Here is a 20,387-nt window from a genome sequence, read left to right as displayed (position 1 = left end):
ATCATTTCACAATGAAAACACTGAACAAGAAAATAGAAGAGAAACATATTGACAAGATCAGACATATTTTTAAATGTGCTGCATTTAATGCAATCCAGAGGCTATCAACAATTTAGATGCTGTGACAACATGCCACTGCCATTTGTGGGAACAGTCAAAGCATTTTGCACTGATCACTCAGTGACCAAAAACAGGCAAACAAGCAATGCAACAAAATGGCTAATGCATTCAGAATAACATACAATAGATTTATCTTCCAACCACAGCATTCTTCCCAGATTTTGAAAGAATTATGGCATGTGAACTGGAAGGACACAAAGTGCTTACAGTATTAAATACTAGGATATTTACTTTGGCACAGAATTTGTGTTCCAACCAAATAAAATGAGATTTCTCCCAAAACACATATCCTTAGCAAGAAGATAAAAATGAACATATTACAAAATCAATATGGCCACATGTAAATAAAAAAATTGTTACAGTTTTGTTTTGTTTTTTTCCCCTTTAGGAACAAACATGAAGACAGAAGAACAATAATCATTTCCAGATTCAGGATTCTATAAGGAGAGAAGAAAAATGCAAAGAAAAACTACATTGATTAAACAGATCTTCTAAAACAATCTGGGGAAAACTTGTTATTGAAGACTAAAGAGTTGTCTTCAAGTTCCTTCTGTTTAAAACCAATCCTTCATTTAAGAGGGTCTACAACCGGGGTGAGTCCTGCCGGGTAGATGGAAATGAATCAGCCTTCTCCCTCCGCTAAGCTGGCCACAAGTCAATGCAGGTGGTAGTATTAGGCCAAGAGGACTGATTGCAGCTCTTACTGCCCCACAGTCAACCTCGACCATGCCTGTGTGTGTATGGGGAGGGGGCTCCAACACCAACCCTCACTATTTTAAGTATGATTTTTTTTTTTTAAGCCACCAAAGTTGAGATTTTAAGCAAAATGACATGAGAAATGAGCATGCCTATTTGTGAAGAAGGAGAAAAAGAGATGGTGGAAAGAAAGGAAAAGGTCACAAAACATGATGAGTTTGGCTGACTGGGTATGAGCTGAGTTTTTTCATAAGCAACTTTTCAGGCCAGTTTCACCTGAGGGGTTTGGACAGCATTATGGGGTGGCCCCAGATTATTTTCCAAAAGTCCCCTAAATTAAATGTGATACTATCTGGAAAGATAAACAATGAACTGAGTAATCTGGTACAAAGGTCAACTAACTGGTACAGAAAACCTTTTAATGTAACTTTGTATATTTATATTTTGAGACCAAACCTTACTGATAAATTCTCTATATATGGACCATGATACATAGCTAACAAATCACCAGGCAGAGATACTTCCAGTATCAACTCTGTGGCAGGTAATGCTTCCCTTTATTTCTAACTAGCATGAATATCTGATTTGCTTTTGGCTTTAAGTCCAACCATAATTGGGCTCATAATGTCTTTTCGCTTTACCTCTTTCTGTACATCCTTTGCTTGGTTTTCAGCCTTACTGAGAAGAGTTTTTAAATCAGCTGAATCCCGAAGATGCTGTTCTTTTAAGGATCCCACTTGATTTTCAAGCTCTTTCCTGGTCACCTGCAGGATGCTGAGATCACTGGTAAGCTCTAAACTCTGCTTCTGCGAACTGCAACAGAAATATTGACAGTTATTCATGCAGAAACCAGACACAGCAGGAAGTTCAATTTCTTTTATATTTATACAACTGTTACTAGGCTGGGTGGAATGGATTTCAGAGGAGGAAAGAAAAGTGTGGAAAAAAAAAGAATGATATTTTCAAGAAGTAAAAAAGCATTAAAACACTAAAACAATGAAAGTTTAAAGCTGTTTCCTATTTTCAGATAATCAAATACATGCAAAGGTTGAAATTATAAAAAAAGAAGTAGAAGGTGACTGTATATTTTGTCATATCACATTATAGTCACTGTATCATAAAAATATTCAGTGTAGGTCTTCTACAAGAAAAGAAAGCACATATTTCAACTAGTTTCTTCAAGTACTTGACAGATAGGATGGAGAACAGAAACTTAAAAGTCTAGGAGCCAGTTCCAACTTCAAGTAAAGATAAACCTACTGAAATGAGAAGATACCAAAATGAGAGGAAAACACAAAACAAAGAACCAGGATGGTTGGGATGCAGACCTCAGATCTGCCACTATTTAGCTCTGGGATGTTGAGCAAGTCACTTAACTGGTACCATTTCATTCTCTGAGTAAGGCTTTCCTGACCTCTTAGATCTGTGCCAGGCACTGTTTGCACAGACACAAATAACACAAGGAGAGTCTCAGTGCCCTCCTTGGTCAAACAAGAAGACTGAACTCAATAATTGCTGAGGCTGTTTTCCAGCTTAAATCCTGTGATTACTGTTACAACTTGATGTAAAAAAAAAAAAAAAAATCACATTTACTCACTAGGAAAACCTTTTGACAAGCATCAGGAGAAATTCTTTGTTCATACAGAACAGATTTACGGACACAGCAGGGGAAGGAGAAGGTGGGACAAATGGAGAGAGGAGCACTGAAATATATACATTACCATATGTAAAACAGATAGCTAGTGGAAAGCTGCTATAAAGTATAGGAAGCTCAGCTCAGTGCTCCGTGGTGACCTAGAGCGGGGGGATGGGGTAGGAGATGGGAAGGAGGTTCAACAGAGAGGGAACACATGTATACTTGTAGCTGATTTATGTTGATGTATGGCAGAAGCCTACACAACACTGTAAAGCAATTATCCTCCAATTAAAAGTAAATTTAAAAAAAAAAGGAAATTCTTTGTTCAATTCCTTCTACATTATGGACAACAAAGAAGAAAAGACCTGTACAGTGTAGCTGTGTTAAAGAATTTGGCTCCCATCTACAACAGAAATAGCTAAAGGAGGATGAGGTTGTTGAGAATCACAGTTATATGCCTCTCAGGATGGATCATAAGTCTCAGACTCAATACTGTACCTGAAGTACTATAGAGTATAAATCTCATGCTGATTGGATGCTAAGCAGATCCTAGGTGTGAATGTGATGTTGTTAGGGGAATATAGCTAGGAACTAAACAGCATGTAAGACCCTGTAAAGAAAGACTAGCTTCTAAATATTACTCAAATGCTGGGGTGGCTTAACAAATAAATTAAGAGAACTATTAAACCAAAAAATCTAAAAAGCAAAATTAATGTCTTAAATAGTTTATATGAGTATAGACAGATAACTTGACCACTGATATTCCAACCATCTGGGGCCTAATATTTTTAAATCATATGCTTCTAACTCATAAGGAATTTGTAGGATTGCTTTTCAACATTTAAACAAAACTTGGAAGTAATTTTAAAAATAGCATTTAACAATCTGCTAGATTTCAATTGATCATATCTCAAAAATAAGGGATCAAGTCTGAATCTTTAAAATATCAAATATTCCAAAACAAGAATAATTTAAGATAATCAATACTGGTAATCAAATATCAATATTTCTTGCTTGATAGAATACCAAACTAAGTGGATTCACCAAGATCCAAATGTATTCCAAATATGAAGAACCTGACCATCTATATCATCTTACACACATTTTATACCAAATAATTTGCCCACATATTCTGTCAACTGATGACCAGCTGATACTAAATACACATAAACACATGTGTGTGTGTGTGTCTGTGAGTGCACTCATTTATTTGTATTTTGGGCCATTATTTTGTCCTATTCATATTCTGAAATAGCTTTTACAAACTTTCATGTTAAAAACAAACATTTGTTTTATTCTCTATTGTTAATTAACTCTAAACATTCCAAGACGAATATGCATAGAAAAGATTATGGAATAGTAAGACACTGGAAGAGAAAAAAGTGCTTTAAAAACACTGATATTAAAAAAAAAAAAGATACTGATACTGACCACATAATATTATAGGAAGGAGTTTTACAGAATAAGTCAGTACATCTTGCTCCTTCAATTAGTTCTTGATTTTTTAATATATAACCAATATTGCAATTGCCTTTGTTTTCATAAGAGTTAATGAGGAATGCTATTTTCTGATACATCTAATTATCACTTTTCCCTAAAGCGTATTTTCTATGAGAACTGACCTTGATCACTGAGTTTTTGCTAACCTTAATACTCCTCAGGAGTATAAGCACAAGGCTAACGAGAGAGGAATGACTCACGTTTTTGGTATACTGCGGGGAGGGCGACAGTTTAAAGAATGGCTTCAATAATAAACATGTACTACCTTCATATTTGGGCTTCTCTAGTGGCTCAGACAGTAAAGAATCTGACTGCAGTGCAGCAGACCTGGGTTTGATTCCTGGGTTGGGAAGATCCCCTGGAGAAGGGAATGGCTGAATGGCTACCCACTCCAATATTCTTGCCTGGAGAATTCCATGAACAGAGGAGCCTGGCAGGTTACAGTCCATGGGGTTGCAAAGATTTGGACACGACTGAGTGACTGACACTTGCACCTTCATATTCTGAATTAGAATATAAACACAGCTTAAATAAAAAATACGGAATCAAAATGGGTCAAATTTTAAAGGAAGAAATAAATGTTAAACTATGCAATAAGTGCTGGTAAGAAAACAAGACTCTACTAAATTTGCTGGAACAAATTTATTGCATTCATTGGTTTGCCTGTAGGGTACTGGACATTATGACAGATTTAATTGGTTTTAGAGAATTTTTGATCTTATAGATTATTACTTTTTACATAACCCTGTTTGATAAGGAAAAGCTGATTCTGTGTCTTTGAATAATATAAATTCTTTTATCACAGCCATCTTCTGATGAACCTTATAAACAGAAGGGATCACTGGCATGAAAGAAAAAAACAAACTTGTATTTGAAATTTATTATCATTTAGCTTAAAGGTGATTTTAATCATAGATCATTTGCTGCTTGTTTGTTTAGAGCTTTGGGAATGGGGGTGGGAAGGAGGCATTTAATGGATCTGTATTCCATGAGTACACCCAAAGGAAAGGACACAGGTGGTGCCAGAAAAAAAGTGCTTACGTACTCATTTAGCGGGGCTAAGCTACCACGTAGCCAGAGAAGAGTCTGGCTGAAAGTTTTGTTCCAAAAGGTATTTAAGTATCAAAACGAAATTAAATTTAGATGAAAATCTAAGATACAGAAATATTTTGAACCTAAATAAGAGTTCATGCATACTTGTGCAATTCTTTTTCTTGCCGCTGCAGTTCTGAAGATAGCAAAACATTTTCCTTTTTTAGAGAACGGCATTCGGTATCCAATACATTCCATTCCTTTCTTAACTTCTCTAGTTCACCTAAAATAGTCCCAAAACACATTTATTAATATAGGAACGTAACTATTTTGTCCCCCTTAAAAAACAAAGATTTTATATGGCTTTTCCTTGACTTCTGTTACTTTGCAGTTATGCCTCAGCGAAGTTCTCATCACCCTGAACTTCAGTAGTATTTTTTTTCCCACTTCACTTTTACAAGACAAATAATTTTTAAAAGTATTTAAATAAAGGTAAAATTGCTAATTTTTTCAATTCATTGTAGAGCTTACAGATGTGAAGAATGTTTATAGCCCCAAAATAAAAACATTGCTTTTATACAATCAATCGTTATGGAAGAGAAAATTAGCCTGACTGGGTTATTCAGTACAAGTTATGAAGTTATCAGTGTCAGGCATGAAGAGCTCTACATAAAGTACATTTCTCACCTTGCAGCCTGATTGCTTCTTCCCTCTGCTGGTCCTCGCATTGTTGACACCGAAGCTGAAAGCTATTTTGCAAACTCATGATTTCTTTCTCATATTCAGATGCTGCTTTCCGCCACCGCTCAAGCTCAGCTCGCACTTTCTTAAGCTCTTCTTGTAAAGAAGCAATGTCAGTGTCTCGCTCAGAGGCAGCCTTTTCTGCTGCTTGATGAAGGAGTAAAATTTCATCTCGGGCACTAAGCAATTCATCTCGAGTACTTGCGATTTCACTATCCTTCTCCTCCCGGAGATTCTCAATATTGATGTGTAACCTCTGTAGTTGGGCTACAAAAGTATAGTTACTCGTCATTTTCTTAGTCCATGTAATCAGGAATAAAAGAACAGTCCATATGGGACCGTAGTTACTGCACAGTCCAGCCTGTCAGAGCCGTTTGTTGCTTTTGATTCAACTGTATGAGCAATCCATGTTTAATGCATAAAACATCAAAATACAGAAACACAAAGAGAGGAAAAAAGCTCAAAGTGATCTTTATTTCTCCCACACAGAGAAAATTACTTTTAACATTTAGTACTTATTTTCCCAGATTTTTTCTAAGCATTTATACATATATAAAAACAAGAATTGGGAGCGATTGTAATAAATACAGTGCTCTCTATGCTGCTGGTGATAAATATTTTTTAACGACAAAACAGCTATATTAACTTTCTTCACTAATCATTTATTTCAGATACATTACGCTGTTGAGTTTTTAATTACTCATGACAATACATCTTATAATGCAATCTTGACTTTTTCCTTCCATAAGGGTGAATTCATAGACACAGAACTGCTTGGTCAGATGGTAAACATTAATAAAACCTTTGATATTTTTAACTCAATTTTCTTTTGAATTGTCAGTTACTTAAAGGAGTCTTCTCTGATTGCTTATCTAAAAACAGTCCACCGTCCTTCTCTAGTCCTTTTGCTCTTATTGGATACCACATTATATACTTATTTGCTTTTGTTCATCTTTTTCACTACACTGTACATCTCATGTACACTATCCCCAAGACTAGAAGAGTCAAGAACCAAGGATTATCGGTTGAATTAATGAACTAATAAAGTTACTGAATACTGCCTAGTCAGAGGTATATTTTTTAAAGCTCTGGTCTTGTTGATGTGAACTGGAAACAATCTGTATAAAATCATACTGGGTTCAGAACTAGAATACTGGTCTTGGTTACTGTAACACAAGAAAATTATAGGTATAAAAAAATTCCTTAGGTAGAAAAGAACAATTAAAATAAGAGGATTTCAGCCTTGGGGAGGAAGAGGTTGCCTCATAAATAAACAATAAATACTAGACCATTTAAGTTTGTGGGAAGCAGTAAGAGGTTAACAACCTCAACGTCTGCAAGGGATTACATGACCATGGATTTGTGGATAAAATCATGAAACATATATGCTGGCGCTAGGGGGCACTCAATGACGCTCATGTAAGGCAGCTTTACCACAAGCGGCAGCACTACATCACAGAACCTTCACGGATAACTGCCCATACACAGTACAGGATGGAAATATAGATATAAGGCAGATTTATGTAAATTAATGGATAATAGCATTAAACTGTAATAAAACTGTGAAGAAATCTCATGAATTTAAAAATTCATCTACCCCAGAAATTCTTGTTTGACCATACTACAATTAAATTTCTGAATGAAATGTCCGACTCAAAAAGAAGAAATGAAAACCCAAAAGACTGATTTTTCTCTGGATATTTTAGGGCAAATACCCTAGGCCTCACACATTGACTCCCCATTCCATCTCAACAGGGGTTACCCATCTATTTAATTTCTTTTTACCCTGCCACTCAAACAAATATTTTAAAATAACACTGGTTCCTTCTCTGACGATGAAGGCAAATTAATTTTACTTTAGGGATTTTACAATGGCATGGGAAAGACATCTCCTGGAGTATCTCACAATTATAGCCTCAAAGTACCAGGAGCTCTGGTTCAAAGAAAACCCTGGACAGACAGGTGTCTTTCAGGTCGTTTCTGTAAAGACTCTGTGACAGCCCAGGCAAAGAGACAGCAAAATGGTGGGTATGAAGAGCAGCCTTTACCAATGAAGGTAGTGCAGGGACCACTGTTCTGTTCCATGAGGTAAACAATTTTTGTTGCAATGCAAGTGTGCTAGGAGCATTAGAAATGATATCACCAACAAGCTGAAAGTGTTGATGCACTGACCAACTCAAATTGCTATCCTGTCTGAAGGCCTCCTCTATGGTAAGTCACTATGTAACCCAGAAAATGACAGTCTTACAAATTCATATCTTCACTCTTGCTCTCCCCACTCCAAGTGGGAAGTACTATTGTAGTACTAGGGAATGTTCCCTCTAAAAAAGAAAAGGCCACCAAGAGCCAGTTACAGTCTCAGATTCTAGGGAAGAATCAAAGCCATGAAAAATGGGAACCCTTTGCATTCTTATTTTCCATTTCTTTTGAATCACTACAAACAAACAAACAAACAGTAACAATCCCAAATAGCCCTGAAGTGTTCCATACCTTGAAGAACCTGTATTTGTTTACTGGATTCCTCAACTTGATTTCGATAGGCTTTTCTTTCTTCTTCCAAAAGAGCTAGAAGTAAAGCACAATATGTCTAATTTTGTGATTTAATGAAAATATTCAGAATTGAGCAACTGGAAAATCCTAAGAAACTCTCTCCTAAAGCTCGTGAAAGGAAACAAAAGTTAGGCAGTAAGTATTAGCAGTATTAGCAATCAGGTAGTTTAAAGATTTTTAGGAGCACAAAACAGTAGTAAGTCAGTAATAAATGTATCAACTGAATAGCAGTTTTCTATACCTTATATGGCTGAGATAATATATGCTGTTTTTTACTTGAGAAGCATTCTTGATAGCTGTTAATTAACATTGTGAGCTTAAATTTGAAAACCAGACTTAGAATCTTCATGTTCACTGCCAAGTACAAAGTAAGTACTTACTGACAGGAAGTCCACGGTTCCCTGTGGGATGCAAATCTTCCTCCTGGTGAGGAAGGCCATTTTAGAGAACATGAGGATTCTAAGACTTTGTAAGATACTAATCGACTGCAACTAGATAACTACTGTGAATGATACAAAAAGGTTAGCTCTAGGGGACAGCACTGACTCCAACTGGCACATGACTGTATAGATAAGTGAGCTACTAGAATAAAAAGTGGCTGGGACATTTGAAGATTCTCTACCTTAACCTTGCCTGGCTCCTCTCACTTACTTTAGAATACACTGTAAACCTGCAGGGAATATAAATGTCCCTTATCTTATGTTGAGTAGCTAATATTAGGTATAATTAAAACTTAGAAATTAATATTTCTATGTTTTTCTCCTTCTGTTGTACTTAATATGTAATTAACTCTCAAGATCTTTCATTGGAACACGTCTTTCTTGATCTTCAGAAGGTCATACCACTATAACTGTCTCCACTTTACTGATCTGAATCGTAAGCTCAGAGAGGATAAGTAAAATCCCAAGATCACATATCTAATAAAGTCATGGATTTGGAAGAGGATAACTATGCCTCTGGACTTGGGGCCATTCAGTAATATCTTGTTGCTTTCACATCCCCTGAAGAGTCAAAGTAATCTTGATCTCACCTTGAAGTTCAAAGCATTTTTGTTTACTTGCTCTAGCTAGTTCCTGGGCTTCAATCAACTCCTTGCGAAGATGCTGAATTTCTTGTTTTGCCTCAATTTCTGACTGTGCACCCTGCAAGTCATCTGACAAAAATATGTTTATTTTAAAAGCAAGAGTTAGTATGATATCATAATCTCTACAAACAAAGATTAGCAATCTTTCTCATGTTTAGACATGCATAGTTAACAACACAGCACAACTAAGTTTAATAAAATTTAGAAGCAAATTATATTAAGCATTTTAGTCATTTTACCCTGGAGAAAGAACACAAATATAATTAAATATATATTTAGTAATTAATGGCAATGGTACTATAAAACATATACTAATGTATAATAAATTATGTTTTACTTATGTAAGGCTTATGCAGAACTTATGTAAGGCTTGATACTTAGTAATATGAACATAATACTATTCTAATTCAATTTTGAAATTTCTTGATAACAGGTCAGAAATTTTTCACTTGCAACTTAACTGGAAATGGAAAAACAGAGAGAAACTTTTCCTCAAGAAAAAACATTTTAGCATGATTTCCCCAGTTGTGGAATACAAAATAAAAACTAAGCTGAAAGCTCCACTGTGCTTACTCTCTCGTCACTGCTTCCTCAATGTCAACATATATAACAAGTAAATATTCACTTAGTTATTAAATAATGTAACGTAGTGATCATATCAAAATACATTAGAACCAGCATTACATCTCAAATAAACTCCTTCCCTCCTTTCTCTCTAGTCACTCTGCTCGTCTTTCATTGTGTTAAAACTTTTTACTACTGAACACTGCCTGAAATAAATGCATCATCAGGTAGGCCATACTCTTCTAGTATATTCTATTATTCTATTCGACTATTGCTTTGGTTTACAATAGCTCAGGCATAACAACTTCAATCCATCAGAAAAGAACTAAAAATAAAACTTCATGATGCAAACACAGCAGGTCTCAGATATTATAAACATGTGTTTTCATCCTCATATCTTACTCCTCCCTGTCAAAAATTCTAACTCCAGGTTCATGTACTTTCGCCAGTCTATCAATTCTTCCTTCGAAAAGTCATGGTAAAGGTGGAGGAAAAGCAAGGTGCATTATCATAACAACTACAAAATTTCTCTTTCAGCATCACACATGGGAGTCTGCAAAGGTTCTAGCTGCCCATCTCTGGATTTGTCATTATACAGGATAACGTCCTTATTTTTTAGGAGTATTAAAGTAGGAAGTGTCATGATGCCTTTATCTTTTTTTTTTAAGTTCATTTACAATGTTGTGTTAATTTCTGTGTATACCAAAGTGACTCGGTTATACAAATATTCTTTTTCCTATTTTTTCCATTATGGTTTATCACTGGATATTGATTATAGTTCCCTGTGCTACCCAGGAGGACACTGTTATTTATCCATCCTATATATAATAGCTTGCATCAATTAATCCCAAACCCTTGATCCTCCCCTTCCCCACTCCACCTTCCCCTTGGTAACTACAAGTCTCTTCTCTATGTGAGTCTGTTTCTGTTTCATAGATATTTTCATTTGTGTTGTATTTTAGATTCCACATATAAGTGATATGGTATTCGTCTTTCTCTTTCTGACTTACTTTGCTTAAAATAATAATCTTTAGGCCCATTCATGTTGCTGCAAATGGCATTATTTCACTCTTTTTTATGGCTGAGTAATATTCTATTGTACATACGTACCATATCTTCTTTATTCATTCTTCTGTTGATGAACATTTAGGTTGCTTCCATGTCCTGGCTATTGTAAACAGTGCTGCAGTGAACACTGGGGTGCATGTATCTTTTTGAACAATGGTTTTCTCCAGGGATATGACCTGGAGTGGGACTGCTGGGTCATACGGTAGTTCTAGTTTTAGTTTTTTAAGGAACACTATACTGTTCTCCTTAAAAAACTAAAAATGGAGATTCATAATTCAAAAAAATATATGCACCTCACTGTTCATTGCAGCCCTATTCAAAATAGGCAGGCAGAGGAGCCTGATGGGCAACAGTCCATAGGGTCACAAAGAGTCGGACATAACTTAGTGACTGAACCCCCCTGCCCCCACACACACACACAGAGTTCTCCATAGTGGCTGTATCAGACATAACTTAGTGACTAACCGCCCCCCCCACACACACACAGAGTTCTCCATAGTGGCTGTATCAATTTACATTCCCACCAAAAATGTAAGAGGGTTCCCTTTTCTCCATACCCTCTCCAGCATTTACTGTTTGTAGATTTTTAAATAATGGCCATTCTGACTGTGGGAGGTGATATCTCACTGTAGTTTTGATTTACATTTCTCTAATAGTTAGTCATGTTAAGCATCTTTTCAGGTGTTTGTTGGCCACCTGGGTGTCTTCTTTGGAGACATTTCTATTTAGGTTTTCTGCTCATTTTTTTAAATTGTTTATTTATTTATTTTTTATATTGAGCTGTATAAGCTGTATATTTTGGAGATTAACCCCTTGTCAGTGGGAAACTATTTTTTCCCACTGTTAGGTTGTCTTTTTGTCATGTTTATGGTTTCCTTTACAGTGCAAAAACTTTTAAGTTTAATTAGGTCTCATTTGCTTTTGTTTTTACTTTCATTACTCTAGGAGGTAGATCAAAAAAGATATTGTTGATTTATGTCAAAGAGTGTCCTGCCTATGTTTTCCTCTAAGAGTTTTATAGTGTCTGGCCGTACATTAAGGCCATTAATCCATTTTGAGTTTATTTTCGTATATGGTATTAGGGAGTGCTCTAATTTCATTCTTTTCTGGGTAGCTGTGCAGTTTCCCCAGCTCTAGTTACTGAAGAAGCTGTCTTTTCTCCAATGTATAGCCTTGCCTCCTCTGTTGTAGATTAGGGGACCAAAGAGCAGCCTCTTAGTTTGCTAGTCCTTCTGACCAGCTGGCTTCCTTCTTGACAACTGGATCTTTTGTTGGCTCCTTTGATCTTCCCATTGCTCTTCTTTCTCTATAAATTTCCCTTGCTATCACAGTCCATCCCTATGCAGAGAATTCCCAAACATTTCTTTCTGGCCCAGTCTTATCTTTCTCCACATTTGCCCAACACAGCCTGTGCTGTACCACACTTTCCTACTGGTAAATGTTACTGCTACATTAAACAGTCCTATTTGTAAACGTCAGCACTATTTTAAAGAAATGTGTGCCTCCCTTTTCACTCTCGGGTACTCTCACTTACCTTTAACCAACTCACTTGGAAGGCCCATCCTGACTGACTACCCTGTCTCTGCCCCTAGCCAGGAAATTAGCTGCACTCTCCAAAGTTTCCACCATACCTACTAAAACACTATGACTCTATCAAAATGTCTCCTCCCTTAAGACTGTAGCCTTCTCATGTGGCTTTCACTGTATCTCCTAGTTCAATAAATGTCACAGAATTAAGTGAAAATGGCTTTCTGGTCCTAGCTTCTGCCTTACACTTCGTTTCTGGTTCCAAGGGTGACAATATAAAACTGGGGGCACATGCGAACTTGAAAGGAAGAGCTTTTAATAATTATGCTGGGACAATGGGTATAAATGGTTCCAGGCAAACCAGGACCTATAAAAAACGTTACTGTTCAACATGTGTCAAACTAGAAACATCTCATTGTCTACCACATCATTTAAACTATGTCCCTTGTTCTTTATATGTCCTGTAAGTTGGCAGTTGAATCTAGAATCCTGACTAGATTCAAGTTCAGCTTTTTTGTGGTATGACACTTTCAGAGTCATTGCAAATGATTACTTCTTCCATGAACTGCCTTTCTTCCCCATCTTCTAAGATAAACAAAAAGAAACAAATATATAATCTGGACATTCTTTCCCCTTTCTTTGACTCCTAATGGCAACAACAACCGAGAAACAGCTTATCATCTATACCTCTTCTGTTGCCAGTTTGACTAGAAACTCTTCAGATTCCAAGGACAGTCTTATCAGACTTTGAAACCACTGAGGTCTCTGGCAAGGTTCCCTAAAGGAAGCAAAACTGCATTAGAAACTACTTGGTCTGAATTTCAGTTTTCTTTTTACTTCTTTTTTCTTTTCTTTTTATCTTTTTTTAAGGAAATGACTTCAAGTACATAAAGCTGTGGATCAAGCCACAGCTTTATTTCTCTTTCTAAAGTGACATATGTTGACTGAAAATAATATTTCAAGGAAAATTACTACTGTTTCATCATTTCATTTACAGCTCATGGTGACTGCTTAATCTACTTTAGATGCCTTTCCTAATCCTAGATGACTAACATGACAGATGGTGTATTATAATTCTAAATAAAGATTGACTGTTTTTTAAAAAGGGAAATAATAAAATTTGAAGATAATGGTTCAAGAAGCCAGGTATAGGGTTTCACTGAATAAAATAAAGGGACTACTGTCTACAACTCTCAAGGTTTGGCTAGATCTGTCACTTTCCTAATTTTAAACTTCTGTTTGCTTTTTTCCTAAAAAAAGAAAAGAAAAGCCATGTCTCAAACACCAGAGGTCATCTGAGAAGAGTGTAGATCAGTAAGAATACTGGAAACTATGATCATACTTAAATGCAGGTTGGCAGCTGGTTCCCTGGACCAGTAATCTTCAGGACTTCTCCTGGTTAAGGGAATTCAATCAGAGGTGGCTCAAACAGCTATGTCAGCTTCAGGATCCATGGGAGAAGAAAAGAGAAGGCCATGACACCCAGACCAAGGAATTCTAAGAGAATCTGGGTACCCTCTTTGCTAACCACTTCCAATTCTAATTGTTATGTAGCTAGGAGAGCAGCATGATCATGCAGAGTGAAATCAAGGCTTCCGTGTGTGTGTGTGTGGAAGCGTGTATGTGCATGCATCCACCCAGCCACTCAGTCATGTTCAACTCTTTGTGACCCCATGGACTGCAGCCCACCAGGCTCCTCTGTCCATACAATTTTTCAGGCAAGAATACTGGAGTGGGTTGTCATTTCTTCCTCTGAGGGATCTTCCTTATCCAAGGATTGAACTCACATCCCTTGCAGCTTCTGCACTGGCAGGTGCATTTTTTGTTGTTGTTTTTAATTTTTTTAAATCTTATTTTATTTTTTTGGCAGGTGTATTCTTTACCACTGTGCTACCTGGGAAGCCCAAGGCTCCCATTATATAATCCAAAACTTAGGGTCTGAACTGGGCGATCCCTTAAGAGCCCAGCCAGATGCAAAGGCATTTCTATACAAAGAAAACTCCACAGGCTGCTTTTGCTGCTGATTTCAGAGACTTGCCTGGTATTGGTCCATTGCTACTAAAATGCTTAACCTACTGAGCTGGACTTATATGTCATTTTTTCTTGTGTACAATAAGGCAATTATAAAAGAAACTAAATGCTGGCAATCACAGATTTATCAAAAAGACACCCTAAGGCACTTAAATAGATAGTTCTTTCAAGAAGTTAATATTTTTAACTTTTTCTAATTTACATTAAAAATGACAGAGTTCCCGTCAGAGACATCAAGGTAAACACAAAAAACCCAGCTATATTTCACATTCTACCACTTACTGCTTTGCCCTACAAATAACTTTGATTGACACAAATTATTCTACACGTAAACATTTTTCTTTGAAGTATTTAAGCACCAACATCAACATTTGAATTTTTAGTTTCTGCTACTGTAGACAAGCTATCTTACTCTTCTAACTAAAACTTAAAACATCATGTAATACTTGGAACTGAATTAGTGGCAAGGGTGAATCCAATGCCCTGGTTTAAATGTCATAAAAACATGTTAAAGTACCTTTTAATAGGGACACTTTAGCAAGGGGTTCATTTAGGTCTTGATCATCCATTTGGGCATCTACAGAGGGGAAAAAAAGAGAATTATAAACAGTAAACTCTAAAAGCAAGCTATCCTCTTCAAAATAAGTAAGTGAAACTTACACAGCTATTGTATTTGGATCATTGTACATAGTTTTAAAATTTATCCAAATTATCAAGGGAATCATTTGATAAATAGAAGTACTGCTTCCCCCCCCCCCCCCGCCCCAAATACAAATTTTGAAATCTCCACCCACACCAACCTGCATACCTGAACTGCTCAGTAGGCAACAATAACTAACAATAACATCTGCAGAGTTATAGACATTAGGTTAAAACTCACCTGTAGTGTCGTCACTACTTTTCTCCTTGCTTGGACTCAGAGTGTCTGACAAGTCGGATTCCTTTGCTCTTGCCTGGTTTTCTAACAAGTAGGAAAAAAAAAAAAAGTAGAATCATGTTAGAATTAAAAAGCTTGTTATCAGTAAAACTGCTTCAGGCTATGTGTGCTCTAAATCTACTGGTATGCAAAATACTTTTAAAATTAACTGAGGTCACTGAAGCTCTTACTTCTTCACCACTCTAGTCCCAAATGGAATGCTGCTTATTACACGGAGCTCAGATTAAATTATAATGTGGATCATGACTGCTGTGCAGAGGGCTGGGGCTTTTTTTCAAGGCTGTCCACTGGCCAACTGGAAACAAAAATGAAGCAAGCTTTGCTAAAGTATTCAGAGAACTGCAACAAATACAGCAAAAATTTCCAGGACAATGTGGACATTGGAAGATGAGGAAAGAAAATGATTCCATTAAATAAAAACACTAGTTAGGTTGCCTTAGTAATATTTATACTCATCACAAAAACTCTTTAAAAAATTACCTTTTTTTAAAAAATTAAAAGTAACACTGAAAAAAGAACATTAACAGCCTTTTATGTCTAAAGAAAATGCAACAGTACCTGAACCACAGGCCTTAAATTCTTTGCTTAAATTGATATTTCCTTAAACTTAAGGACCATTCTCACTACTTGGCCTATTCAATCTATATTAAGATATAGCTTAAGCCCATCACTTCTAAGGAATTCTTCATTTCTCCAGCATGCTGCTCCTTTTTTTACTGTATCTTCTCTGGGACATATGTTTTTTATCATTAATCATGTTCTATTTTATAGCATTCTCTGTATATACATATATCTTATTTCCTCAGTGAGATGATAAATTCAGTAGATATATACTTTTTACAATGTTATGCACTTGACTATACTGTTTTTGGTAATCTGTATCAAAGACATAAATGTGCATATCCATTTATAGTACTTTTTCCTAAGGAAATAATAGGCAACATATAGCATATATCCATAAGGATGTTCACTGCAGCATTGTTCATTACTGAATGGAAAATGTTTAAGATAGACTCACTACTATTAAGTAAAAGTAAAGTCTGTTAAGTATAATGTGACTCTGTTTAAACTGAACAGAGCTGTACATTTAGCTATGAATTTTTTGTTTTATATTTATTCAGGTCTAGAAGGATCTACCACAGAGATACCAATGGTCATTTCTGAAGGTAGGGATGCACATTTACTTTCTAACTTCACACTGTCATAAACTGTGTGAAAAATTAGAGTGAACATATATTGTTTTCATAATCAACTAAATCAAGAGATATTTTTCATCTGAGTAGTCGTCAGAAACATATCTAAAACCATCACTGTCAAAATAATACAATATTGAAATATAACTTATTATGGCTATTCCATGTAAGAACAGCCTAAATTTTTTGCTTCATTTGTGTAGTGAGTGATAGATTATAAGAGGCTGTTTGCATCTTTTCTCACTGCCATTTCTAATCAAAGACCAACTGCTGAGAGACAATGAGCTTGGATTAGACATGAAGTCACTGATCGCTGAGGCCCATGGGAATCTAATCTGAGACCTCTAGTGTGCATTCACAGTGTGTTCTAGTTAGACATTTCTGAATGTACTAGTTTTGATCACAAAGTTACAGTCTCAAATAAGGGAGGTGAATACATCTTATCAATATATAGAAAGAAAAGAAACCATTCTGTGGGAACAGAAAGGAAAAGACAAAAAAAGACTCTTCTAATTTCAATATTCTTGGCAATGTTATGATCAAGATATCAAGGTAAACCAAGAGGAATGTATTTTCAGACATATTCTTCTGGCTTACAAGCAACTTTTATTTCCTATCTGGAACAGTAGCTAGGAAGGGAAAATTGCCTTAGAGGTTTCCATTAAGATCTTAGAATATAAGCTCCATGAATGCAGGAATCTTTGTTTTGTTAACTGCTATATCCTCAGTCCACAGAGCAATGCACAGTATGTAGGAGGTGCTCCAAAAAGAGATGATTAAAGACACAGTTTATTGCAAGTCAAGTCATGAGCCATCATTGTTGTGTCTGACACTACAGTTATTATATGGAGGCAAATCAAATCTACTCAAGATGAAACACAGGACACAACAAACGAGTGACAAGAATTTCGACTATTTAAAACCTCTACTCTTCAGCTATGAAGCAGCACCCAACTTCCCTGTATTAAAATTCATTCAGTTCAGTTCAGTTGCTCAGTTGTGTCCGACTCTTTGCGACTCCATCAACCATAGCACCAGTTGATTTTTTCTGCAGTACTTACTTATTAAAATGCATAGCAAAATAGTATATATAAGAGGAGTAAACAGAAGGACAGCTACCAATATCAATACCAAATTGCTCCCAAACTGGCAAGTCTACCATAAGGTGACTGTTTTCACTCTATTTTCAAGCAGACATAACAACAGATGGGCAAAACAAATACAGGCCAATTCTTATACCACTGGAACCATTATTTGCAAAGAAAGCAAGGTCAAGAATCAAGGGGGGAGAGAAGAAGAACTAACATTTCCTAACAGAAAGGTGCTTCCTGCTTACGCAGTACTTCATTAAATTTCCATAAGACCCTGTAAGTTATATACTGTCTATCCCATTTTATAAATGAGGAAACTGAGGTTTAAAGTACTAAAGTAAATTGCCTGAGGGAACAAAGCCAGTGGCTGGTAGAACCTGAAATTAAAAGCCAGTCTGATAAATTCTTGTTTTTTTTCTACTGCTATCTTTAAATCTACCATAAACATAAAATTACTGCAAGTTGAGTCAGGGCTTAAACAGAAGGCATGGGCATTAGGTGAAATACCTGAAGGAAACATTAATACTAACAAGACTTGTAACAACTAGTAACTGGCAATTTCTAGCAACTGATATTTTTCAATGCAGAAAATTCTATTAAAAACATCACCAGTGAAAGTATTTGAAAAATAAAATAATCCAGCCAAATCCAAAAGAAAATACTTTATAGCCAGATATAAAGCATTTAAAAGGTAATTTATTTCAGCCATGTTGGTTTGTTACAGGGGTTAATATACCTCTGCATGCCAACTGTGGTTAGTGCCAGTAAAATGCTGACAGCTGACAGAAAAACCTCTGGGTATATAAAACTTATATCTGTATTAGCATTCATTCTCCCCCCCCCCCTTTTTTTTTTCAGTTGTGTCACTAGGCTTTGCAGAATCTTAGTTCCCCAACCAAGGACTGAACCCCGGTCCTGGCAGTTAAAGTGCTGAGTCCTTACTACTGGGCTGCCAGGGAACTTTCTGTATTACCATTCGTAAAGGATGTATTCTATTCACTTGCATGGACACACTTGCTATAATTTATTTAATAAATGTCCTTATTACTGGAGGCTTATGTTTTCTTTTTGCTTTTAAAACAATACAAACGTCCTTGTATATCTGTCCAATTTGCTCCTTTTTAAGATAAAAACTCAGAAGTGAAACTGCTAGTAAATTGTTAAGAATGCTCTTTAAAGTTTTCAATATATATTTTATAGCCAGATTTCAAAAGGAAATCATAACATTTTCTTTTTCAATAATGACATCATGTAATTTCAAGGAAATAAATTCTAATTCATAATGCATTAAACAGAAGCACAAAGGTAGCAAGATACCTTTAATTAAATCTTTAATTAAATATCTTTAATTAAAATTAATTTAATATCTTTAATTAAAAGCAGCACTGATTTTTTTTAAGGCTACATTACATCAAAGCGTTGGCTATTTAACCAACTAATCTGGATAGGTATTTAGTTGGTGAAGTAAAAGCTATTTTAAAATCTGTTCTCATCTCACTTTAATAAGATGAAATAAATTGCCATACGTACTAAAAATAGTTCACTGTTCTGAAACTCAATGCCTGTTTGCCAGAACAATATTAGTGATGCATATTTTATGCATTCTTTCCCCAAATATGGCATGTGCCGTGCACAAAATTCCAAATAGAAGCCACCAGATAGTTGGGATAACACTATCCTTTTAAATATTTTTAAAAGCCAAATGGATCCAGTTACTGTCATAAAACAGAATTAATGAAACTGAGTACAGCAACCTTTAATTATTTATTGTTTTAACTGACCCAAGTGATTGTGAATTTAGTTTTAAATTTTATATTGACATGTTCTCCTGATAAAAGTCCTAGAATGAATAATGAACATATTCCACTAAATTTATTTGCCCAATTTCCCTACACATAAAAGTGACTTGACAACATGATGCTTTAAAACTTAATTTTCTTTACTAAGGTCTGACAATTTTTATAGAAAATAATTAACAAAATAAATTACTTCAAGCAATTATAGGACTATTCATCACAAAATATAAGGTTCTACATAATCACTTTTGTTTAAATCAAATTGAGATGCCAGCGATTAAGATAATATTAAATATCATAACAAATATTAAACATACAATAATTAGAAAAAGAGAACTGAAAACATTTTTCATCTGTTTCAAACAAGATTTACACTCTATTTGATTAAAAATTTTAGATCAAAGCTGAAAATAATGCTGGAAGTGAGACAGAGATCACAACAAATCTTTAGTAGCTAACGAAACCTATTCCAAGCATTAAAAAAACCCCACACATATATACCCATTTAAAAAGAAACCTTCCAATGAACATATCTTTCTTAAGACAGAACTCCAACTGTTTTATATTATTATCTGGTACTGTTACTGGATTGTGAGCTCTAAGACATAAATTTATGGTTAAAGTGCTATGACCTTGGAAATGTACACTAACCTTCATTATCCAAGAGTTGTAAAAACCCACAGAAAAATGCCACAGAACCCCACAGAAAACGAACCTTTTGAAAGCTTTGTCTCTTCTACTACTTTGGTTAGGTGCCCCTCGACGATCAGCTTCTCTGCCAAAGAAAATAAACGTTACTATCCAAGCCCAAACTGAGCAGC

General features: G+C 35.6%; 1 protein-coding gene across 37 annotated transcripts in view; it reads right to left on the bottom strand.

Annotated features, from left to right (window-relative positions):
* The window catches only part of LOC122425174 (sarcolemma associated protein), a 147,613-nt gene that overhangs the window by 8,059 nt on the left and 119,167 nt on the right, over window positions 1–20,387 (bottom strand). For 22 of the 37 annotated variants that reach the window (XM_043443581.1, XM_043443579.1, XM_043443588.1 and 19 more), the window contains 8 exons: window positions 20,282–20,341; window positions 15,430–15,510; window positions 15,067–15,126; window positions 9,306–9,428; window positions 8,216–8,290; window positions 5,672–5,992; window positions 5,150–5,267; window positions 1,458–1,629 (listed from right to left, as the gene is read on the bottom strand). In XM_043443581.1, coding sequence (XP_043299516.1) covers window positions 1,458–1,629; window positions 5,150–5,267; window positions 5,672–5,992; window positions 8,216–8,290; window positions 9,306–9,428; window positions 15,067–15,126; window positions 15,430–15,510; window positions 20,282–20,341 — 1,010 coding nt within the window. Of the gene's footprint in view, window positions 1–1,457; window positions 1,630–5,149; window positions 5,268–5,671; window positions 5,993–8,215; window positions 8,291–9,305; window positions 9,429–15,066; window positions 15,127–15,429; window positions 15,511–20,217; window positions 20,342–20,387 lie in introns of those variants that run through there. The other 15 variants (XM_043443600.1, XM_043443598.1, XM_043443608.1 and 12 more) reach the window with 3 other exon arrangements.

Source organism: Cervus canadensis, chromosome 22 (genome assembly GCF_019320065.1).
Source record: "Cervus canadensis isolate Bull #8, Minnesota chromosome 22, ASM1932006v1, whole genome shotgun sequence".
Classification (NCBI taxonomy): domain Eukaryota; kingdom Metazoa; phylum Chordata; class Mammalia; order Artiodactyla; family Cervidae; genus Cervus; species Cervus canadensis.
The sequence above is the reverse complement of the archived record's forward strand: the minus strand, read 5'-3'. Positions and strand labels throughout refer to the sequence as shown.